Source organism: Haliaeetus leucocephalus, unplaced genomic scaffold, assembly GCF_000737465.1.
Source record: "Haliaeetus leucocephalus isolate CR32 unplaced genomic scaffold, Haliaeetus_leucocephalus-4.0 Scaffold206, whole genome shotgun sequence".
Lineage (NCBI taxonomy): Eukaryota > Metazoa > Chordata > Aves > Accipitriformes > Accipitridae > Haliaeetus > Haliaeetus leucocephalus.
Window position 1 is genome coordinate 6,738,015 of NW_010972642.1, and position 25,216 is coordinate 6,763,230.

The following is a 25,216-nucleotide window of genomic DNA, read 5'->3' on the forward strand; positions in this document are numbered from 1 at the left end:
CTTACAGTCCTATGTGAAATGCCAACAAGAGTACATAGCAATTGGATGTTACAGCTTTTAATTAAATTAGTTTTATATTAAAAAAAAAAATAATTCCAAACTGTTCAGTGCATCAGGAGTCATAATAAGGGATTTCTGAAAGATGTGGCATTTTCTGAGGCTGTCATAAAGCATACGTCAAGAAAAATGGCATATGCTTGTCAGAATCTGAGGGTTTTGCAGGAATTTAATTTAATTTGTATAATGATTCTGTTGTCATGATTTCAAAATCTGTTATTTAGCCCTTTTGATTTGGCTGTTCATCACTATATGTAATTGGAAAAACCTAAAAATAAAAATCTGTTGAAGCAAAGCTGATAGGGACCCAAAATGTCTTTTGGTAGGTCAGCTAACATGGTAGGAATAGAAGACAAACTTTCAGGCAACCAAATTCTTCAGGTCTGAACTAGAAGCAGCAAAGTTCAAAAGAGCTAGCAAAGTTAGCTCAGAGTTTAATTATTTTTATACTGTTGGCTTTCAAGGGTTGGGTTTTTTCAGTTTGTGATCTATAAACATTTTCCAGTGGAGTGATGTGTTTAAAAAAAAAAGTATCTAGATTATGATGCATCATGTATGAATATGCTCTTAATACTTCCTGTGGACCTTGTAGAAGTAATCCTTGGATCCCTAAGGGTCCATAGACCGTATTTCCAAAGCCATGGTCTCGGACATCTCAAGTACAAGCAGTGGTTAAAAAAACATGTGAAAAGGCCTGTTTGATTATATTGTGCTTCTTGTAATTAAAACATGATTCTTGCCAGCAAATACTTCATTATGAGTGCAATAACTAGACTTGTTTTAAGATGTATTCCAAACAGTCAGACAAATTCACTGGTCAAATTTACTGTAAAATTTCCCCTTTAATTGCCTTCATTTTTTTCTCATGTATTTTTTTCTCATTCCTTTGCACCTGTGTTGCCTATGGCCACCAAATGGTGATACCTTTTTATTAATTTGCCTATTGGCCCTGAACTTTCTTTAATCTAGTATAATGTGATATCCAGAACAAGATACTACACGGGATACAACCTTTACTATGGAGAAATATCTTCCTCTTTCTGAATATATTTATTCTACCTTTTCATCTGGGCAATTTAAATCTGAATTTCCCACTTCTGGTTCTGTACTGAAATCATTAGTGTGCACTTCACTTCGTTTTAAGAGTGTGACTGAAAGCCAGAGAGAGATTACATTCTCAAACTCCCTTTTTATGTCATGAAATGACAGTGTCTGGGTGGTACAATTTCCTGAGTTGGCCATTTTGGGACCCACACGGCTAATCTTCAGGTAAATATTGTCAATAACTGCTCTACAGCCTTTCTCTTCTTTTAAGCCAGCTTCTTGGGTTTTGTTGTTTTCTGAAAGATTTCAGTCTTACATGGGATGCTAAGTGTGTTTAAAGCGTTGGCCAGTTTCATCACAAATGTGATGGGGTAGCTAAGTTCTGGGAAGTGTTGTGGAAATAGACAGCTGGTTGAGGAGATTATCTTTATTAATTTCACCTGCAGAGGTGAGTAAGAAGAGGGAGAAGTTAGTAATAGGGAGCATCAGGGAATCTACTCAAATGGGCTTGTGCCTTCTCTGGATTCTCTGCCTAATGTAATGCAAAGTCAAACAAAGCTTCTCCCACTGCTAAGAGATTCCTAATATCTTTTCTCTTAATGGATCCACCTGCACCTGAAGGCTTGTGTCCCATTTCAGAGTGTGATGCATCTAAAAAGTCAAGCAGCCATCCTACACAATGCATTGAGCTAAGCACAAGCCAATGCCATCATATTCTGTTCATGGAAATACAACAGTCTCAAGTATTAGCAGCCCTCTTCCTTTCAGTGTTTGGTCCTATCTTAAAATGGTTCAAGACTGCCATAAAAGTCCTGATCCCAGGGCAACATTTGATTGTTTGCCATTGTGTTGATATTGTTGCTATGCTGGGAACACCCTGGTTTTCCTCACCTATAAGATCTTTAATAATTTCTTTCTACAGTAAACATTATTTACTCAGCATACCCCTGCTTTACTAAAGGTGCTGGTCTTTATGGTCTTGCAGTCAAATTCTTCAAGCAAAAAAAAATAATTATATAGGCTAAGAGTAAGCCTCTGTTCATTATGTTGACTTCTGAAGACCATGCTTGAGGAACTGCTGAGTGAGGGAAATTGTCCAGTGTTTCTCATGCACTAGCTATAAATCTGTTGACCTATCTTCATAGTTGCTGTGTTCATCCACTATTTAAATAGGGATGTAACTTGTACCTTTTGCCACGTGGTCTTGGTGTCTCTGGTGGGGTGCTTCACAGTAGGGGTTTAGGAACACCGGATTGGTCGGTCTTAGTAGAATTTACTTTGAAATAGGTATTTTCTGGATCCAGATGTTACATGTTTTCTGTGGGTCTTTTTCAGGACAATGCCAGTGTAAAATCTTCTAGCAGCTTGGAGCCCAATTTGTTTTGTGATGAGGAAATCCCCATTAAATCAGAGGAAGTGGTGACACACATGTGGACTGCTCCCTCATTCTGTGCCGAACATGCGTATTCGTCTGCTTCTAAAAGCTGCTCTCAAGGTATTTGCTTTTGTATACATTGAGATAAAATTGAACAGATAGTTGGGATGAGCAGTCAGTAAGGAGGGTAACTGCTCTGTTACCTGTGCTAGTTGTAAAGGACATGTTGTTTGGAAGAAGGTAGTGTTACATTGCAGTTAGTTTCCTGAAGTCTGATATATAAACCTGTGTCAATGTTTTTGCTTGGGATTGTCTCCCTCCTTAGATTGTTATTGCAGAAACTATGTCATTTCTTTTGGTTTTTATCTCTTCCTTTTATCCTTGTATGACTTCCTTCCTGTCTGAAAGGTTCTAGCACTCCAAGGAAGCAGCCTCGGAAGAGTCCACTGGTACCTCGCAGTTTGGAGCCCCCTGTATTGGAGCTGTCACCTGGAGCGAAAGCTCAGCTAGAAGATCTGATGATGGTAGGAGATCTACTAGAGGTATCACTGGACGAGACGCAGCACATCTGGCGGATTTTACAGGCTACTCATCCACCCTCTGAGGATAGATTCCTTCATGTCATGGAGGTATGGAACTTGAAGAAATATTCTGGTACAAAAAATCCCCACAACCCACATTATTTTGGTGTTTTGTTTTGTTTGGTTTTTTTTTTTTAAATAATCTTGTGTAGTTGAGTGCTTAGTTACTTGACACGTTTGGATTTCAACTGGGGAATAGTAGATTCCAGAAAATAACAGAGTACGAGATCCAAAAATTCAGTTCTTGATCACTCATGCCGTAGCACTGTCCTCTACAATTAACCATATTTAGAACAGTTTTCTCAGGCAGTTCCATATGCAAACCTTATTTTAGAAGATACAAGGTTAGGGAAGGAAATGCTGTTCTCGATTACACTTGGAATCAAAACTGATCTGCAAAAGAATTACAAGAAACATTTAGGAAGATGAAAAGTCTGCACTTAGTTTATACAACTTGATACTTATATGTTGCTGAACTTTTTTTGTTACTGGGGAAAGAACACTTTTTTTAATAAAACATGGTTTGGTAATGCAGGTAATAAGATTCCTATTCTGCCTCAGAATAACATAGACATAGCAATTTTTTTATTAATATACTGTGAAGATGTGCTGATCGCTGCTCAGCTGACAATGAATGAGGCAGGCTTATCTGCTGATTCTGAGGTCTAGTCCAAATCACTTAGCCTCATTCATGCAGTAGGTAAGTGGTGTGTGCGAATGAGGGGTGTGCTGGAAGAGAAGGTAAACTCTTGTGTTGAGCAGCTGTACTGGAACCCCTCCTTTATCATCTGTCAGCTGAAGTTAGGAGTCAGTTTGACCATGTGTGGTTATGGAGTATATGATTGCTTTTTGGGTTACTGAAATGCACAGGAAATATATTGAAGATGGTTCGTTCTTGACTTTTTGGTAGTGTACAGTAATATAAGATGGAGGGTTACATGCTGTGAACAGTGAGGTTAGATGAGCATATTAGTTGGGTTGTCTCCTTTTCTGAGTGCCATCCGTATACAATGGATAAGTCAAAGTGTTGCCAAACTGCCATCACTTCAGACAGTAGTATAAAGCAGACCCTGCCTCCAAAGAGGTACTGCTTTACCATCTTTTGTCCCAAGTACTTCACTTCATAAGCTTAATGTTCTTTTAATGTAATGGTTTTGGCATGGAATTGATTGAAGAAGCAGTTTGAATGCCAGCAAATAATAATTTATAAATAGTATGCCAGAATGTTATATGAATAGTTAAGCACAGCTTTTGGGGGGGGGGAGGGGCCTAAGAGGGTGTGTGTGTCATGGCATTTTCTATTTAACCCTTATGAATACTTGTTTGACCAGAACTACTCATTTTGAATTCAGTACCTTTCTATGTCTACCTATTTTGCATGTAAATAGACTTTTGTAAAATAATCTTCAGAGGATTTGGTTTTGGGTGGAGTAGCTATATTAAGTAATGTACAGTAAAACAGAGTCTTTACTGGCTTATAGTATGTCCTTAATCTATTAATTATTAAGGTTAAAGTATATAGTTGGATTAACTGAAATTGTCAGTCCTGTTTGTACAGATGAGTTATACATGTGAATCTTTTAGATATAAATAGAACTTGTCACTGTGGATGCTACCTGTGTGACAGAGTTTGCCAATTTTAAGCCTCACTTTGATCTGAATCTGCTATTTAAGAGTTGTTAATGATGCCAGGATATTTACAATGTGTGCCAGTTTGGAAGCTATTCAAATAATGGATCTGTTACTTTCTTCTTTTGCTTGAGTAAGAATTCACCAATTGCTCTTTCTTAATCTCCAGAGTAACAATTGCTTTCTCTCAAAAATAATTACAGACAAGACTGATCTAGGATGAAAAATAAAGCATGTAACAAATGATTAATCTTCTCAACTTTTATTAAAGAGCAATGCAAGAAGGGAGTTGTAATTATTCCTTATTCTGCCTCCTTACACTTGCTGATGATTTACTTTCCGCACTGGACATTTTTGATTCATTGTACTTTGTCACAGTTGATACCACTTATGATTTTTTTTCTAGTATGGCAAAATTAAAGTTGAGCCCCTTTTTCTTTAGCATCTGTAACAGTATGTTGTTGAATAGCTTTCTTCATACCGTGTCAGGGTAATGGTGGAGGTAAGTTCATCTCTCAAACCACAGGTTTGCAGTATATGGAAATTTGCATTAGAAAACAAAAAATCTCTTTTCACTCTTTCTATGAAGGATGACAGCATGGATGAGAAACCACTGAAAATGAGAGGGAGAGACTCTTCTGAGAGGAAGCGGAAACGAAAGCTGGAGAGAGCAGAGCAGTTCTTTGGAGATATGAAGCAAAAATCTAAAGAGCTGAAAAAACTGGAAAAACCCAAGAAAAAGAAGCTAAAACTCACCATGGATAAGACAAAGGAGCTAAACAAGCTAGCAAAGAAACTAGCTAAGGAAGAGGAGCGAAAGAAGAAGCGAGAGAAGACAGTTGTCACAAAGGTGGAACTAGCAAAGGAGAGCACAGAGAAAAAAAGAGAGAAGAAGGTTCTAGATATTCCTTCTAAGTATGACTGGTCAGGAGCGGAAGAGTCGGATGATGAGAATGCTGTATGTGCTGCACAGAACTGCCAGAGGCCCTGCAAGGACAAAGTGAGTTTTCACTTACCTGTCATAGGCAATTCCATGCAAAGTCTAAAACCCCAGTGTAATTTAATAATTAGGTTGAACAGCATAAGCAACAAAAGTGGTATGATAGAAGTGAGAGAGGATTGAGTAGTACTTGGTTAGGTACACAGATGTAGTAGATAAAACTATAGAACTTCCTTATTCTCTTAGGTACTTTAAAACAGGAGAAGGTGGAAAATTAGAATCTGGGAAAAGGTACTCTGTCTTGGTTGGGAAGTTTAACCTGTTCAAGCTATTTAATTTTTTGCTAGCTATGTGCAACATGCACTGGCTGATTCAGAGGATTAATTCTTTGACTCAGCTAGAAATGTTCCTGACTTCAGTGTGTTTCTGAACAGAAGTGGGATGTGCGATGTTCTTAAATGAAATAAATTTTCTGTATTTCTTGCCTACAGCCTGTGAACAGTGATGCTGCAGGCTGGGGGACCTACAAACTGCATTGCTTCATACTTCTTGTTGGAGATAAATAATCAGTGATTTTAGACTTGATTGGATTATTACAAAAGAAACTTGATCTACCTCTCTCTGTGGTACTGCCTGATTGTCAGCTTTTAACATGGACTAATTTATGGTCAAAAATTTTTTTTTCAGAATGTTTATTTTCTGCTTTTTAGAAAGAAGGAAAAAACCACTCCCAGTAGTAACTGTGGGATTGACACTGTACTGCACTGGCTTGCACAAGAGAGAGTAGGGACAACTACAAATACCAAGAACTTTTATTTCTTGTTTCGCAAAATTGAAACATAAAATTCAAGTGTTCATTAGAACATTTAAAAAGACCAGTTAAAAGACCAATTTTGAAGTCTTAGACCAAGTTTAGAAATTACACTCAATCACTCAAAAGATGATACAATCTTTGTACCACTGTTCTCTTTACTTCACAGACGATAATTAGCTTATATTAGTACATTTTTACAGAAATTGAGATTGCAAGAGGGAGGAGAGTGCCTTTAAATTCCTATTACAAAGAAGGTTGTACTAAATTTATCAAACTGCCATAAGTGAAACTGGTTGTATAATCAAAGCTTTTAACGGAATGACTGTCTTGCCATAAGGTTGGATGTATTTTTGTACATTCAACAGGTGAATGCCATACAAGCAAAAAATGGCAGATACAGGAATGTAATGACTGAAGCTTCAGCTGTTAGTGTCCATTACTAGTCACTTTTAAAAATTTGTTCAGGAGCAGTTTTCTGACAAGCTAAAGTAAAATCTTGAGCTGATAATATTTCTTCATTTTAGATAGGTTGCCACTACTGTTATTTTTGTAATATATTTCCATTGTCACGTTCCCCTGCAAGGTGAAGGCAGAACTACAGCAGTAACAATTTTTATAGCTGTACCAGTGCATGCCATTAAAATTAAGAGTCTGTGTTCCTTATCCTGCAGATCTCAGTTTCTGCCCACTGACTCAAATTAACATGTACTTTTACTCGGGGAACTACAGAAATCTAATATTCATCTTTTTTCCTTCCTAGGTTTTAATTTAGTTTTTATGCCTTTTCTTAATTGTTCTATAGCAAGTTCAGCTCAAAGTTTGAAATACTTTAGCTTAAATGTTCTGACACTTTGGAGTTAGAGTTTGTGTGTGTTTTTTTGGCATTTGGTGGCCAGCTGTATACTCAATATCTAACTGGTAGAAAAGTATTAAAGCTGCTGATGTCATGTGGCTTTTTATTAGCCAAAAGCAGTAATCAAGTCCTTTCGCTTTCTGTATTTTTTAAGTTGCAAAAGCTACTATTTGATAACATGGTCTAAGGGGATATATATAATTTAGGATGTGTATTTGTAGACTCAATTATTCTGAAGTAACTGTCCCTGAGCACGCTCCTATTTTAAATGTGTTCTCGCGTAACCTGTCTTTCATTTGAGGAGAGCTGAGTGTCATCTTCCTCAACAGTAGTAGTGTGTGTTTGTGGTGTTGTGGTCTAAGGATGCAAGAGGGGCAAGGTTTGTTGGAAGAGTGTTACTTTTTATTAAACTGAAGCGGCTTGTTAAAACAAGCTCTATAAGGCCTTAATTTGTGCCCAAAAGCTTTTGTGTTCTAGGTGTATCAGGTGGGTTTAATAGAAGATATTTTCTTCATAGAAACTATCCCTATCTGTCTTTCCTTGTAATGTGCTATGTGTTGCTGATCTGATCTCTTGCAGGTGGATTGGGTGCAGTGTGATGGTGGCTGCGATGAGTGGTTTCATCAAGTTTGTGTTGGTGTCTCTCCAGAAATGGCTGAGAATGAGGATTACATCTGTATAAACTGTGCAAAGAAGCCAATGCAGGGACCAAGTAGCCCTGCTCATGCACCACCTCCTCCATTCTTATTGAGCTACAAACTACCAATGGAAGATCTTAAGGAGACAAGTTAGCAACTACTCGATGTTTGGAACTTTTTGGGAAACGGACCACTGAAACCCTTCAGAAAGAGAGGGTTTGAAGCTAATGTAGCCACTGAGCTTCACTTCCAAGGATGTACAGACCTGCAGCAGAGTTGGTCCCTTCCTTACAGCTGGCTTCCTTCATACAATGAGGACGTCAAGGCACAGTGGTACCAACTCATCTATGCAGCCACCACCTGATTAGGAGTTCCAGCTAGTGTTTTCTGACTCGAGTATTTCCATCTTTGAGTGTGGCTGTTGCTCTTGGAGACTGAGCAAACCCAAGGCTGTTAGATTAGACACTTCAGGGTGTTAGAAGTACATGTTGGCAGTGGAGCTGGCCTGGAATTGGTGGGCATAGGCTGGAGCTTTTAGGCCTACCAGGTTACCCTAAGGAGGTGACTTTGTAAGTTATCTTTTGCCTCCCCATGCCAACCCATGAGTAGGGCAATGTCTTGGGAGAGTTAAGTTGCCTCCATATCCAGGCAGCTAACACTACACTATAAGGATGGGAGCAAGTGGATGAATTTCTTTTAATTTCTCTTTTGTAGCTAAAGGGCAGAGGAGCTCATGATCTCAGAAATCAGCAAAGGTTCTGTTTACCAAAAAAGAAACCCAACTCTACTCCACTAGGCAAAATTTTTTCCTTAGTGGGGAACAGCTGATCTTCCTGTCCTGAGGAGGGCCAGAAAACCTTGATGAAGATGTCTAGCTAGACCAGAGCTTGGGAAAAGCAGAGTGCTTCCCTTTCCACAGGGCTGCCCTCTCCTGTTCTAGGCTTTGCTTAGAATTCTGCACTCCTGCACATTAAAGTTGTCTCACGCAGGATGGAGCTGGCAAGGAGGTACAGCACCCAGGGCACCAGCTTCTGTGATCTGTACCCAGGGATGGGAAGGAAAGAAGACAGCCCACTTACCTCAGAGGTTACACTGACATGTGCTTCTGTGAAAAGTTTCACTCACAACTATTTCCAGTATCACCAGGCTACGGGCATGGCCTCAAGCGATACCAGCAAGCAGTCTGCAGATACTGTTCGCAGCGCAAATCCCCCTCCCTGCTGGCTTTGCTGGATGTGTACCAGTGTACAATCAGCAACAGTTCTTGTTTGAAGTTGCCCCTGGCTTTGCCAGAGGACCAGAGGGCTTGGGGTCATCCTGGGTGACAGTTGTTTTAGTAAATCCATTTTTAAAGAAGGACTTGTTTTTACTTTTTTCTAAATGTCTCAGACTACTGACTTGTTCTATAAATAGATTATTTTTCTTTGATTTTTTTATACTTACCACTGTTAACCAGCAGCACAGACAGAGGTTCACAAAGCAAAAACCTGCCCGTGGGCTTGGGTTTTTTTACTCCATTCCTTCCTTGTAGTACAAGGAATTAGCAGTTACCTTCCCCATTCTAGCTTGACCAGCTGCCTGTGTTTAAATAGGTAAATACATTTCATGTGCTACCTTTGTGTTTGGGTTTGTTCCTATTAGTGGGGCATCTGGGCCTTAATGACTCCAGTGGATGCTGGCTTTGTGTATGTGAATGTCTGAAGCCAGCCACTGGGCTGTCTTGTCCCCCTCTCCACTCGCTCCCTATTGTGTTTCCATTCTTCTGCAGTTCTAGGAGTGTTGTAAGTAGTGTCCAGTCTTACTAGGAGCTGGATTGGGATTTAAAGAAACATTGACAAAAACAAAAGTGTTCTGTCTTGACTGTTCTGTGTCCCTTCTCTTGTTCTCTAATATTTGGAAGTTTATTTATCTGGCAGAATTATCCATCCAAAAAAAAATTCAGCTCAGGTAGACGAACTTTATTGGTTTGTTTTATTTGTGCCTGCTACCTGGGAAGAGGAAGATGTGCAAAAGAAAAAGAACTAAGATGGAGGGCAGAAGATACAGGGTCTTGGGAGCTTTGAGTGCAAATTGGGCACAGACTTCTAATTCCTGCTCCTTAAGACTGATATGGTGTTAAAAGCAAAAGCAAGCTGTGGTTAAGCATGTGGCTGAACGGGCACCCTAGCAAACTTAAGAGTATTATTTGTTTACTTATTTATGAAGGAGTCTATGCTATAGCTAGACGTACCCTCCTTTTGCCTCCAGTTACATTTTTTTTCTTCTCAATGTATGCTTAGTTTTGGTAAACTGGTTTAAACAGATGTTACTTTCCTTCAAGCTTTAACTGATGGTACTACATAAATGTTTCCCTATATGGAGTGGATAGACTATCTGTCACAGATGTTTTAATCGTTCCAGAAGTAGACTAGTACAAGATTTCTTAAAGAATCCCAGTGTTCTGTATTCTTTCCTGACTCCTAGAATCGTGACACAACAGGGAAAATATGGTTAGCACATCTTGTTAGCCACTGAGCATATCCTCTTAACCATTCCTACATTCTCTGTTGTGATAAAGTCATTGTTATATGTAATTACCATCAACTGGAAAAGAGATCTTTTAGTAAATCTGCATTGAATGTTCCTGTTTCTCTGAGTAGAAGGTGTGGTGGAGAATGTTAACAGCAGCACTAGTTGGAAGGAGAAGGAAACAAACAGCTATACGATGGCAATGGTCAATCATTCTGCTTATAACAAGCATAGAAAAGAGTAAACAACAGAAAAATGTGCAAATTATGTGCAAAAGGTCACATTTTTAGTAGCTCTTTTTCATATTATCAAATGGAGAGGCTCTTTATTACACTGTCGAAAGGAGGTTGCCACACTTTCTAGTTACGGATGTCTCATCTGCTTTTGGGTAAGGTGTTCATAAACAGAAGACCATTATTAGCTTTACATCTTACTGTTTAAGCTTATTTTTTAAGAGCATAATTCCTATCAAATGATTGCTAATAGTATGAACTTACAAATAAATGTTAACTTTTGGAAAAATCTGTAGATATGTAGTTAGTGGTTGAAAAACCTAAAGCTACAGCTGTGGTATTGTCTCCAGATCTTAGGGTTTTGAATTTTTATAAGAATCATATGCAAAGAAGCAAGCAAGTTAAGCTAAGGAATTAATTTTCTTATGGGTCTGCTACAGCTGTAGGAAAAAATCTCTCAAGCTTTGGGGACAAAGTCTCAGTATGCACAAAATCTTAGCTCGTGTGTATCTAGAAAGGTACATGTCTCAATGCTATATTCTACAAAGGATACTAGCCACTCTTCATGTTATTTCTCTTCCTGTGTCTGACATAAAAGGTCAAAGAAATTACCTGAGCTGTTGTGAGGAACTAAAAATGGCCAAGACTTGAGTTGTGTATCTTATCCAAACCATGAGGTTTCAAGCGGGTTTTTTTTGAGAATGAGGGCCTGGAATTGGGTAGCTTTACTTGCATAGAGATAAACGTCACTCCTGAACTTCAGTATCGTTACATTTAGGATTTATGCTTTTGACAGATCGTCTGTAGCTGAATGCTTGTACAGCCTGGACTATTTGATAATGAGGGCTTAAGGTAAGACTGATGATATTATGGAAATTATTTTAAGTTATTTGACTACAGTCACACAGCATAAGATAACAAATAGATGTCTGTGTGGTTGTTAGCCACGCTGTGAAATTTGTATTGATCTTTTCAGTTTTTAGAATCATAGAGTAATTTAGGTTGGGGGGACTTCTGGAGGTCATCTGGGTCAACCTCCTGACCAAAGCAGGGCTGACTTTGAAAGTAGGTCAAGTTTTTCAGGACTGTGTCCAGTCAAGTTTTAAGTATTTCCAGGGATGGGCATTCAACAACCTCTCTGGCTTCCTGTTCCAGTTTTGTAGCATCTTCAGTGCAAACTTTGGTCTAATGTACAGTCAGAGATTCACTTGCTGTAGCTTGCCTGTTGCTTCTTGAAGAGTCTGGCTCCGTATTTGCTGTAACCATCCATTAGGTGGTTGAAGACTGCAGGTCCTGCAGCCTTAATTTCCAAGCTGAACAAACCCAGCTTACCTTCCCTTGAGCCATGTCATGAGCTGCAGCCTTCTAACAATCTTGGTGGTCCTCAGCTGGACTTGTTGCACGTTTGTCAGTGTCTGATTTTGTACTGAGGAGCCTAAAACTGGATATGTTACTCCAGATGCAGCTTGCAAGTGTTGAATACGGGGGAAAAATAACTCCCTTTAATGTGCTGGCTGTGCTTTTACTGTGCAGCCTGGTACAGGCTTGGCCTTTATAGCTGCAAGGGGGCACATAGCTGACTCCTACTCATTGTGTCTGCTGTTAGCCCCAGGTCCCTTAGTTTATTATTTCTCAAGTGCAGGACTGATGAACTTAAACTTTCCATCAGCGTGTCACTCCAAGATCTAACTGAATGGGAGCCCTCTCCTCCCATGTTTTGGATTGCCCTGTTCCTGTCCCCCACCAACATTGTTTGGTGTCATCTGCAAAGTTGAGTGTGCTCTATCCCATAACCCAGGTGGGTAAGACTTAAAATAGTAGTGTCCAGTACCAGCCCCTGAGGTACTGCACTTGCAGCTGGCCACCTTCTAGATTTCAAATCGTTGACTACTAAAGTCTGAGCACAGCAATCCACCCCATTTTTCACCCCCACTGTAGGCTGTCCATCCACTCTGTAAGTGTCCTTTTGCTGTAAGTCAGGGTAAGCATCCACTGCTCTCCCGTTGTCCGCAGGGTGCATCACAGAAGGCAACCAGACTGGGCTAAGATTATAGTGATGACTATTACCAGTCACCTTATCCCTCATGGACCTGGATGTGGCTTTGAGGAAGATTTGTTCCATAATCTTCCCAGGGTCCAGGGTGAGGCTAGCTGCCCTGTAGTTCCCCTCACCCTCCTCGTTTTCTCCTCTTCGTTGAATGGGCATGATGGGGCATGATGTGCAGAGGGGTTCATCACAATCCATCAAGAAAACAATCTTCCATACAATTTTCCTAGGCTTTGTTCATCCTTGTGGCGTGTAAGATTTGAAGGAAAAAAACAATGTATTTGAATTATTGTTTGTAAGATGCATGGAAAACTAAATGTCAGAACCAAGCTTCTTCAAGTGCTGCTCATACCTAAACTCCATGTGGGCTAGTGAGCAATTATGTCAGTCCCATACACGCAGATACAAGTCTAAGCTGGTCAGGTTGAATTCAATGTGATTGATGCATGGTCTGTACAGAGTTCTTCACACTGGAAGAAAGGCATCATAGGAATGAGCATGAACAGGGGCATCTAATCTTCTAGGAGAAATGGAACAGTCTACAGCTTTGTTCGTTCAACAGTAGTCTGTTTAGTAGGCAGCCATCCAAGGATAGCTATCACCTTTATTTTGGGTTGTTCTAATAACGGTTATTAGAATAAGCACAGCACAGAGTCGTAGCAAAGTAATGTAAAAAGTATTCAGGTATTCATCAATTGCTTATCAGATGTGCCTTACTGTCATTCTAGGTAAATGTTGCATACCCTTAAAAATAATGACTGGTTTAAAGAACCGCTGTATGTTGGGAATGAAGGATTTGAAAAAGGTGGGAAAAGTTTCTTGAAATAATTCCTGAAATCACTGTTAATGCCTCTGTAAGAAGTTGAGAACTGTCATCTGCTAAAAGCAAGATTTGAGGCTTCCTTGAGTTAGATGAAAATGAAAAGCAGGGAACTCCTTCAAATCCTCTCCAGCTGCAGTCACTAAGAATGTGTTTGGTCAGCCTGCCTGAACCAAACAGGAACTCTGCTTGGACCACCGAGGCAGTGGGGAGATGCAATAAATCCAGTCCTTATCAAAATTCTAGCCACGCTGGCTTTGGGAGGGTGATAAATGCATAGGACAGCTGGAAACTGCACAGCAAGACACTGAGAGCATTGAGCCTTATGTAATGAGATGGCTTGGTACAAATGAATGTTAAGTTGCAAGGTAAAGGCAATGAAAGTAGCAAGGATTTATTGAAAAACAGAAATATTTGTAAGGAGACATGCTCTGAATGCCTTTGAAACAAAAGTTCTGCTGCAGTGAATAGTTTTAGTCCTAGATGGGGCATTGTGTCTCAATTGGAGGCTTTTCAGAGACCAATTTTTGGCAGTCTGTATATCACCCCCAACCCCTCAAAAAAAAAAAAAAAAAGCTGTTTAAAGCCAAGTGCCAGAGGGAACTGCTGTGGGTATTAATATCTGAGGAGAGCAGCCATCTCTGAACACGCAGGTCCTGAGGCCATTGTCACTAGCCAGCCTGGCATCTGCTTTTAAGGGATGGGTGATGTGCCAGCAGATCGAACTGCTGCATCTGTTTCCAGGTTGATGCAGTCTGTGCTCAGTTTTGCAGCAACTCAAGTCACCCACCAGGCAATGGGCACACTGTGTTGCTCTGTAGGGAAATAAGGTGTTCGCTACTGCTGTTCTATGACAAATCCAAGTTATGAATTTGAGAAATAGCTCAGATTTTCATGGGATATGAGTAGCACATTCTGTTTACTTCTGTCAGCTAATGGTTTAACTTTTCCCTTTATACAGCTGGAAATTTAGTTAGCCAGGTGTTGTGTGTGTCCCTACAATGGCATTATCAGAGCAAAATACTGTAAAGATCAAAATCTAGACATTATCAGTGTATTGATAGTGCTGCATTCCATTATTTCCTTGCCAGCTTTCCTGGTAGTCTCTTATGCAGGAGGGAGGCAGGTGATAGATGCATTAGCTCTGCCTAGAAACTTTCTTGGGAGACATAATTGCTGCTCACCAGTGTCTGAGAATACCTGGTAAAGAAGTGGAATCATCTGGTAGCAACCCTGCCTAATGCTGAGGAACCCCCAGGTGAGTGTGTGGTACTTCTACTCTTCACCTGTTGCTAGAAGGTGGTGATCTACTGGTGCAGCTGCAAACCATTATCCAGGTTTGTATCCATACTGGTAAGGTTTAAAGACAGCTGGGTTGCTTGTTTTCTAGGCATTGCCTCACACCATGCCTTTTCTATAGATTTTAACCAAGATGGGCAGATTGTCAGTCCTGGCTACTCTTTTTCACAATTACTGTTATATGAAAGGAGACTGTGGAGTAGCTTGCCAGAGGGAAACCAGAGTCTTTGCACTGAGGGGTGGACAGGCTTCCTCGTAATCAACATGTGTCTGGAGTGCCTACTGAATGTGGAGGGAAGAAGCTGATGTAGTCCAGCACTGATGCCCTAATCCATGGACTATCACTCGCCATGTCTGCAGGGAATGTAGGTGCAGAAGAAAGTGGATTTTAAGTGGTTTTCAGAAGAATGAAGGGGTTTAGGAGAGTGCTTCCTATGATGTTTATGATACTTTAGTGGCCTTTCATATCTCCAGTATTTTTGCAAGCTTCCTTAGTTAGAAGGGAATGGATGGCAGGTTGTGAATTAGATAGTAAAGATGCAATATGGTACTCTGAAAGGGTCCTGCCCTGTTCCTGAACGTGCATGTGTGCACAGGGAATTGAAGGCTGGAACACTGATTTCCCCTGGCTTCTGGTAGGAATACATTTGGAATGGTCACACCCCAGGATTTAGGGGTGTTAGAAAATTAGAGAATATACAAAACTGAACAAATAACAAATAATGGAAGATTGTACAGCAACAGAAAAGCTATTTACAAGTTAAAGGTTGGTTTGGTTTTTTTCTTTTTTCTTGCTGAATAAGGCAATTCTAGGAAGCTGATGTGTCAGATTCCTGTTTGGAGCAGAAAGCAAGCACTTTGTTTTGTTTTGTTTGGTAACTCCTCTTTACAGAGTGTGCAGAGACTGCTGCTGCACAAGCAACACCTGAGATTTCTGCAAAAAGAAACTTGCTTTGTCCTAAGAAACAGCTGTTCTAAGTCCCTGTTTGTCTCTTGGCTCCAGTGATCTCAAAGAAACACAACTGCTTCATGTGCTTTTTGCTTTCTTCCCTGGGGCCTTCCTATTATACCTTGGGAAATTCCTGCTCTGAGGGAAGTGAGGCCAAAGGAAATCTCGACAAATTCCCTTTGCAGGCTCTTTTTGCTTCTCCCCAGCTGCTTTCCCTTTCCAGCAGGGGAGACCTCACCTTCCACCCTTCTAGGGCTGTGGGCTGCCGGTCTTCCCAGAGAAACTGTGAGACTGCAAACTGCCTCTCCGGAGCTTTTCCTACCTTACAGCTCAGTATTTCCTTACCCCACCGCAGAGAAGCGTGGAGCTGTCATTCTCCACCTCCAAGCCAGAGCATCCTCCATGCAGGTTAGCACCTTGCTGCTGTCCTGTCAGCCCTGGCTGATCCTCCAGTTCTCAACCAGCCGGTTGCTGGAAGCAGAAAGGTTCTGTGGGAGCTTGGGAGTGGTGCAGGGGCATGTGCATCTTCAGACTACTTTTGACAGTGGCTGTGAGCAACTACCTGTGCTGCTGCAGTCCATGGGTTGTGTGGGGCATTGGTTGGGTTCCTCACTGTGGCTGCATGGACAGAACCCAGTTTTATCTCTCCAGTAAGTTCCTGTCTCCTGAAGTGCTGCTATCCTCTGTCTTTCCTCCTCAGTGAGCTGAGTGCTATGTCCATGTCCATTAGCATCGTTAGGACCAGATTTGGACTGCAGTTAAAAAGGGCTGTTTTCTGTTTTGCTCTGATGTAAATCCACAGCCTCTGTTCTAGCAGTATGGTGTATGCTGGTACTGCTACACAGTTCAAGCATTGCTGTAGGAAACTTGCAGAGTAAATAATATCAAAGACTAGTCTCATTTTCCCCCAAGAACCCAGTTATGGTGAATACCAAGCTTAAAGGTATAACTGGCTCCATATTTTTAATTATTTCCCCCATCTGGACACATCACCATGGATGCTTGTCAGCTGATTGGCAAGCAGTACCTGACCCTCTGCCTTAGCTTGCAGTGGCCAGGAGTGAAGTGTCTTCTATCAAAAAGAGTGGTGATACTCTGAGCCTGCGTGGCTGAAGGAAAGTAATTAATGTTCATGATGGAAATACCTTGTGGTTTTGTGTGTTTCTCTCTCTGACCTCTTGGTCAGGTCAGCCCCTGTATGTTTTATTTCAGATGGCTATCAGTATTTGAATTCATGGTGGCAAGAGGGTTACGTGGCTTGGAATTTGGTATTCAACAGTGACAGACTGAAGCACATGAGCAGCAGTACCCCTTTCATTCCCTCTGGAGAAGGCTGCTCTCAAGCAATGCCAAGAAGCTACCTACTCCATGTAGCATGTGGCTTTGCTAATAGCTCTGTGCCTAGTGCCTGGGCACCAAGCCGCTGCTCCACTGCTATTCCTCCTCTTGATGGGAAGGGTTAGCTTTCTTCAGACATCAGCTGGATCTAATTTGAGGCTTAGCTTTTTCATCTCTGGCACTCATCAATAGAAAAACTTAAGGCAATCTGCCTTAAGTTATCAAAACTCGCAAATGACTCTTTACCTAAATTTCTGAGGAAAAAATGTCTAAACCTGAAAGGGAGAGACTCGGTGCCATGATGTGTTGCAACTGACCACCAGAACAGGAATGACTTGTAGACAGGAGATCAGCCTCGGTGTGAATCTTGCTTCAGGCGGAATCCCATCCGTCTAGGAAGATGACTAAAGGCTCTAGGTCGTGCTTGTGTTATGTCTCAAATCCCCACCACGCACTGAACCAGTTCAGTAGATGAGTGGTAGGGAGCACATTTCCAGTATGTGAGCTCCTTATTAATCTGGCTGCAGAAGTAACTCAGTACTCTGAGTGTCTACCTATGCTACCTTGCAGGGCAGCCGAGGGGAAGGTTAGAGAAGACGGGCAGCACAGGTCCCTCCGATTCCTCCTTCCCTGCCTCAGGCTGCCGGCGCCTGCGGAAGCAAAACAAGAGACACGAGCCACTCGCGATGAGCAGCAGTTGGGAGTGGATGCGCTCTGTGGTGATCGCAGCGACGCTCTGCAGAGCCTTGTGGGGTGCCTGGGACTGAGCGGCATTTCAGGGGTGGGCTCTGGACTCCCAGGGGGTGCTTCTCCAAGTACAGCATCCCTGTGCACTGTGCTGCCCCAGGAGCTCAGCTGGGGCACTTCTCATGCTGAGATGAGGGCTGACTGGGATGCTTTGAAGAGGTAATGCCTCCTGGCAATGCAGGAGCTTTCTAAAAATCTGCTATATTTCTGATTCTTGGAGGCTGGAAAAACTGAACCCATGTTTTATTTCTTACCGACATTTTTCAAAATGCTGAAGTTTTTCACTTTGTCATCTCTTACTTAGAAAACTTATTTCTGAGAGATTTTTTTAAAACTTTCTCTTATTCCGTCCACCCATGACTGACTATTGGATTTTCTCCCAGAATGGAAACTTTGTATTCTGAGTAGTTACCAGCACAGTAGGTCTCCTGAATTTAAAAGTATCCTTTTACTTTTTTTTAGAGTATGTAAATAAGCATGAACAGATGCTCTGAGAACACTGCCCAGACCTTGCCTGTTTAAAACCAGATTATGGGGTTTCTGTGAAAGAATCAGTTAAGTGGGTGCAACCCTGTCTCACCTCTGAGAAGAGCTTTTCTTTTTCCTGCCAGAGCATCCCTCTTCCAGGCAGACGGGCCACAGGGTCATCTAAAATCCCAGCCCTATCAGTGCCTTTGACTTAATTCTTTGTGCGGGTAAGGCTGTTTCAGATTTATCCTCTTCACCTCAGAGGAGTAAGGTGCGCAGAGCATAAGGAAAGACCATCATCCCGATGATCCCAATGTACAGTTTCTTCTCTACCCCCCTATCTACCCTGTACCTAATCAATCTGCTGATCTTACACTTCTCACTTCTGGGCCACTTAAGCAGTACTGCTATTGTTACTAGCCTGCAATTATGATTTCTTTTGGCATATCATTCTTGATATGAAAATGTCCTCTAATTAGCTTCTTGGCTGCAAGAACAAACTGGTGAGTTTTATTTTCTTGGTGCAAACTACCAATTTTCACATCAGGGAGCCGACGACTAGTCTTGGGAAGGGTGGTGTTCCTACTCTCTCCCTAAAATGTGCTCAGGCTCCATTCCCACAGTTACTCTGCAAGGGTTTGTTCAGGCTGCCCAGCTGCTGGCGAAGTGGAACTAGGGAGGAGCCCTGAAGGAACTGGTGGTACCTGATGGAGTTGGAAGGAAAGCAGAAGGAGATGCTAAAAAGATTGAAGACTCCAGACTTGGGAGTCTTGGCTTGTTGCTCGACTCTTGTTTATATTATATATTATATTATAAGCATATATATAGGTATCCATACATAAGTGCTTATAACTGCATAATCTTGCAGTGCTTTTGGTTTTGTCCATAAATGAAGCGGAGACGCTTTTGAATTCTGAGCAGAAAAAACCCTGTTCCTTGTTCATGTGTGCAAAGGGCCAGAGTGTTGAGACAGCTACTAAGCAGAAGTGAAAGCAGAGGTAAGATGCGAAGCACTGCAGATCTGCCCGCCTGGGCACTCCTGCTGCGCTTGTGCATGCAATAAAAATGCCTGCACATTCCTGCCTTAGTCTTGGGTTTGCTGTTCCAGACGGGCAAGTGCACACCCAAGAAGAACTGCTGTTTCCATCCTGTTCTGGGGAGGAAACCACTGGCACGGGACGTAGCTGAGACGGTGGCGATGGGAATCAGCAGCTCCGTTCCTGCCCCTCCCTTACGTGGCTGGGAGTTCACATTATGGCCAAAGCAGGTCTGGGGCACAGTCCTTTTGGTCTCAACTTATCTCCCATATGCTCTACCGCTTTTGACCTTTGATCGGAGGTGCATAGAGAGGGACTCGCCAGCATGCTGTCAGCCTGTGCACTGAGCACAGTGCAAGCATCACGCTTAGCTTCTGCAGGCAGAGGAGCAGGGGGTACAGCAGTGATATCTGCAGACGAGGGTTCTCCAGTGCTGTACTCACTGTGAGCATGCCGTCCTGCATTCAAGCTGGTTCCTGAGCTCTGGCTAGCACAGGACCGTCATCTGTTTATCTCCTGTATGCAGAGTATGGTGTCCACAGTCGTATCTTGCCCCACAAACAGCCTGGGCACAAAAGTGAGGCCTCCGCTGCTCTGCAGGCTTCTGGTGGGGACAGGGGTTTTCTTGCCTTGGGATGCTGGTCGTTTGGGTTGTTATTTGGAAGTGGGTATTTGCTAGGGATGCTGCGTCTGAATGAGGCTGTCCAAATGGCTGCATTAAGATCATCTGGCTGCAGGCTCTTGCAATGGCTTTTGGCTTCTGCCACTGTAGTTTCAAAATATGTGTGTCTTTCTGGGAGGGAACTTAGTGGCTCAAGCAGGAGTCAATCCTTTGTGCTTACTTTGGCTTCTTTCTCTGCTGAGCAATCTCCAGGTTCCTGTAATGTGCCAGCCAGTATCAGCCTCTATTTATCCCCTTTCTGTGTGTATTTATGACAATTTTGCTTGCTGCAGCCGTGGTCACTTAAGCTGAATAGCATTTTCAGGCTGAAAAGGCCAGTAGCAGGGTGGTTATCAGATAGAGGAAAAGCATCGTATTTGCTCTGGCCTTTGGTTCCCAGATAATATAACGGCGAATTGTGTTCCTGGAAGCTGGGAGGTGGCTTGCAAGATTACACGGCCCCGAAACGCATGGAGGCAGTTTGTCACGTGTGACAGAGGAGCAGAGGGGGAGGTGGAAGTGGGGACCGTAGCTGCTCTTGGTGCTCAGCGAAGGTCAGATGCGGCTGATGGCTTCTTTGCATTGGGAATGCTGAAGCAGCAGCAGCAATTGTGCCCTGGCTGCTCTCTTAAAAGCGCTTTGGTGGGTTAGGAGCATAAGTTCATCTAAAAGTCGCTGCTACTTGCAGAGCAGTAAGAGATTGTGCATGTCTCCCAGTAACCATTTCCTTCTCTTTTCCCCTCATCATGCCTCTAAGTGTGTGCCTTTGAATGTTTCCTCCTTTTAGGTTTGAATTGCCTCTCGAGGTGGCTGGGTGCTCTGGAGGAGAGAAATCTAATTAACACTCGTTCCCTGCTCAGCTGGACATAGACATGAAGCAAGACCAGACCTGGGAGTAGGTTGTGTGGTTCCTACTAGAGCACACAGGGCCAGAGCTCCTGTGTGCAGGCTGTGCAGGATGTGGTGGGCTGGGGCCAGTTCTTGTGCACGTCTGACCCAGAAAATGTTGAAGTACCTCATTATCTCCAGAGGAAGCTCGTTCCAGGCTTGCTTTGTTTGGCCTATGAGCACTTCCCCAGGAACACAGCTTCAGCTGCTGGTAGAAGACTGGGACCAAGCTGAAGACACAAATCTTGGCAAATGTTGTAAGGTAAAGAGAAAGATAAGCAAAATGCAACATAAATTTCCAGAGAGAGGAGTCAATAGCCTTTAGGATCAGGATTTTCCAGCCCTCATCCTGGCTGAGGTGGGAGGTACACTGACAGAGAGCCCCCTGGTTCAGCACTCTTGATCTTTTCCAAAACGGGCATTGGGAAGAAGTGGCGAAGCCCGCCGTGCCCCACTTGTGCCCCGTGCAGCGGCGCTGTGCTGCTCTGCACCAGCAAAGGCAGCTTGGCAGCCTGCCTGGACCTGGAAGCTGCTTCAGGACCCGCTCGGGGAGGCATCGCTGCAGCGCAGGCTGTCCCAATAAACGGCGGGTCATGGTCTGGCCGCCTGGGATTGGGCTGGGAGGAGCGCGGCTGCTCCGGCTGGCACCGTCTTCAGCCCTGTGCTCTGGGTGGTTACTAAATAGGCAGCCTCCCATTTCATCCCTCTGGCAGGGGAGACCACCTGCAAAATAACCCCTTTGTGCCATCCTGGGGGGTGGCATGGGAGCGATGCACGGGGGACGGGCGCCAGCATCAGCTCTGCCACGTGCCAGCACTTGCGGCATTGGGAGGAAGATTGGCTGCAGCCACCGGTGAGGTTCAGCTCACACAACTCCAGGTGGCACATGCTGCTGCAAAAGCCCTTCCCTGGTGTTCTCCTTACTTATATAAATAAAATATTCTCCTTATTCATATAAATATATGTGTGTGTATCTATCCAAATCTTTTTAAATGGCATTATCTCAGTAGATCTCAGGATGAAATTGTTTTTCTGCCACTACAGTGTGCATGTTATCTAGGCTTGTTCCTTTTTTTTTTTTTAAAGATTCACATTCTTCCATCTCTCTTATTTGTTTCTTGCAAATCTGTTTCCTAAGGTTTTGTTTCCAACCGTCCCTGTTCTTCCACTTGGCTTAGGTATGGTTACAGACTCAAAATCTTAGGCATCAAGATTTCATCCTTTGCGTTTTTCCCTTTAGGTTTTCATTGCTTCTCACAGGCTGATTAAAAACCCTCCCAGTTTCTTTGCTTTCTGCAGTTTCAAAAATGTGTATTGAAAACATCTTTTTCTGTAGTCTTAACTGATCCTTTGTAATATTTGTTGGTTCTCTTCCTATCTTCAGTAAAAAGATTGATTATTTTTTTTTTAATCTCTCAAATAACATCTCCCAAAACCATATGGACTTTTTCTTGTTTCACCCCAGAAGATGCGTAAAGTGATTTTTTACATTAAATGTGCTTCGCTCAGGATTTTCCAGCTTGCTTTTGCACTCGTAGATTTAATATTTCCCCTTGCTGCTTATGTTTACACCGAACATTTGTTTTCATTTTCGACTTATTGTTGTGTTCAGCGCAGTCTTATCTTGCTGGGCAGAAGTCACATAGCTTGTAATTGATTACACAGTTTCCTATCATAGTCTATTAGTTCCTGCCAATTAGCTTGTCTTCTTGTTGATAAGATTATTGCCATCGGTGCGTGTAGTGATCGTGGTTATCCAGGAATATTTGAGCAGCAATGCTGATGTACACAATAGTTTTGAGAATCTCTAGAAATGTTTCCTTATTAAATCTCCCCTCTCCTTACCCCAATCTGTTGCACAAGGCAAGGTATTATTTGGCTTTGCTGTTGTGTTTTAATCCCTATATCCTTACCCTAACTATTTAACAACTACACTATTCAGAGTGAGATGGTTTCCGTGCAGGCATATTCTCTGCTTCTCACCATCTTGTGTAATTCCTCCTTTGGAGCATCTTCCCTGGCTTCCAGCAATCACTGATTTGAGGACCGGAGCTGACTGTCTTATTTGGACAATCCTGTTTAATCGCTGCTGTGGAGGAGCAGCCGATTGTGAATTTGCCTAGTTCCTTTCCAAACGATATTCTGTGGCAATGGCCATGGGTACCACATTTCATTAATTATGCACATTGAGAGGAAAAAGTATTTCCTTTTGTTCTAAGCTGAATATTTCATCAGATACCATTAGCTGTTGCACTATAAGATGTTGTGAATGATATATTCATCTTCTCTGTCTTTTCCTTGTTTCCTAGACCTCTGTTGTCAACCTCTTTTTATCCTAGGCATCTCTTCCCGAGAAGATGAGTTGTCGTGTATTTGATCACTCCTTGGTTGAGTCTGTTCTTTACCTCTGCCTGTCTCTCTTCCCTTTCCCTGTTTCTCCTATAGGATGTCCGGTGCTGTGTGGGTATACCATAGATTAATGTGGTGACACCGCAGTGTTTGCTGCTTCGCTCCTGTTGTTCTCATAATACCTTCTCAAACTGCCTGTATGTAGCTCAGCTTTTGCTGCTGATTTGCAGGCCTGATCCAAGGACACTGAACCCAAAAGCGTGATTTTTTTTTTTTTTGGTTGTTGTCTCTTGCCCCAGATATTCATCAACAGATGTAATAAAAATACTTTAAAACCTTGCCTCACTTACATCCTTGGACCATCACAGATGTAACACATCTACCATGAACAATATCCTGTTCTGTTTGCCTTTTTTATGGCCTCAAAGCGCAGAGCTGATGTTGTCAGGTAACTACCTGCAGTAATCCCAAGACCACCTTCCGGAGCAGCCACAGCTAATTTTGCAGCCCAGTGTTGCGTATGCACAACTGGGGCTGTTTTTCTCCCTGCTGTGTGATTTTTCATCTACTGCTTGATTGCCTGCTCCCATTGCAGCTTCTGGAGTGATGTCCTAGGATGGGGCAGTGCTGCTCCTGGGAAAGACCACTGGCAAAGTCCCTGTGTGTGAGTGAAGAGAGTTTGCAACCTGCTGAGTTTCCAAATGAAGCTGTTTTGGGCCCTTAGTAAGAAACAGCAGAGAGTTTAGCAGTTTATTTCCAGCTCAGAGCTCTGCTGCCCACGACTGCTCCTGGCCACCGTACAGCCCGGCTGCCCCCCTGGGCGCTGCGGGACAGGCTGCAACGCAGGACCTTGCCCTGTGCCCACCTCCTCCCTGCCAAGAGGAGACCCCGTGATGGGAATTCACCATGAATTTGTATTTCGTCTTACCTCTTCCCAGCAGGTCTCGGGGCTTTGGCTCCCTCAGGCAGGGCTGTGGAGGTACTTGTATGCGGTGGTCTCCCCTTTCTCCCATGTCTCCAGGGACAGCGTTGGGCAGAGAGATGATGGAGAATGGGAGCCAAGCGGTCCCTGGCCCGGGAGGGAGAGCGCTGGCGGAGGCGGTGTGAGTCCTTCTCACAGGCGGGGGGGAACGAGCCCCCTTGCACTGGCCATGAAATCAGTCATGTGTAGGTTTTTGTCCAGCCCTGGGGGGTGGGGGAAGGAATGTGGGTTGGGCGAAGTCTAGGATTACACCACTGCCGAATTTTTTCTTTCCACACTTTAAATAGCCAGCACCTTTCGGTCCTGCCTTCGCGTCTCCCGTCGGCTCGCGCCCCAACAGCGCCGTCCGCAAGGTAACACCTCTGCCCCTGTTTTCTTCTGCCCTGCTCCCCCCGCACCCACCCGGGTCTGCCTTGGATGAGAGGTCACGGTGTGCTTTCTGCCTGTTTAATAATTTTCTAGCGTGGAGGGGTCCTCCCAGTCCTTCCTTGCAGCCGCTGTCAAATGCCTGCCAGTGTTTCTTGCTCCTCTTCACGTCTCAAAGTGTTTTATAGGGGACTATGTTGGGGGAGGGGAGAGGTTGGAAGTGCTGCTTTGCCCTTTTTTTTTTTTCTCTCCCCAGACGGGGGAGAGTGTCATTTGCTGCCTTTTCCTGCTCTCCTGGCAAGGGAGTTGCAGGCGGGAATGAATGGCAATGTTAGGCTGAGGTTGGGGAGCTGCCTCTGCAGGGCCCGAGCAGCCTCGAGGGCTGGCACTGTGCAAAGGAAGGTGCCCTCCTTGGCACGAGGTCCTCAGCGATCCCAGCTTTGGCACCTGGTGTTGGTGGGAACCGCAGTCCTCACCCTTTGCCATGCGGGGCTCATCAGCCAGGAGGGCATCCTGCCCATGAGGAGCAGGGTCAAACACCCCTTAAGCCTCCTAAATGGCTGCAGTAGAGCTGATGCCACCCGTGCTGCCCA

General features: G+C 43.2%; 2 protein-coding genes across 4 annotated transcripts in view; both read left to right on the forward strand.

Moving 5' to 3' along the window:
• The window catches only part of KDM5A (lysine (K)-specific demethylase 5A), a 54,613-nt gene extending 40,223 nt beyond the window's left edge, over positions 1 to 14,390 (forward strand). For 2 of the 3 annotated variants that reach the window (XM_010566205.1, XM_010566206.1), the window contains exons 25-28: positions 2,437 to 2,596; positions 2,885 to 3,105; positions 5,276 to 5,686; positions 7,873 to 14,390. In XM_010566205.1, the coding sequence (XP_010564507.1) occupies positions 2,437 to 2,596; positions 2,885 to 3,105; positions 5,276 to 5,686; positions 7,873 to 8,085 (1,005 nt within the window). In that variant the 3' untranslated portion in view covers positions 8,086 to 14,390. Of the gene's footprint in view, positions 1 to 1,266; positions 1,327 to 2,436; positions 2,597 to 2,884; positions 3,106 to 5,275; positions 5,687 to 7,872 lie in introns of those variants that run through there. The other variant, XM_010566207.1, reaches the window with a different exon arrangement.
• A 10,184-nt stretch (positions 14,391 to 24,574) lies between these two features.
• The window catches only part of SLC6A13 (solute carrier family 6 (neurotransmitter transporter), member 13), a 32,883-nt gene continuing 32,241 nt past the window's right edge, over positions 24,575 to 25,216 (forward strand). Inside the window, exon 1 of the mRNA XM_010566209.1 lies at positions 24,575 to 24,610. The gene's annotated coding sequence lies outside the window, so the exon portion shown is untranslated. The remainder of the gene's footprint in view (positions 24,611 to 25,216) is intronic.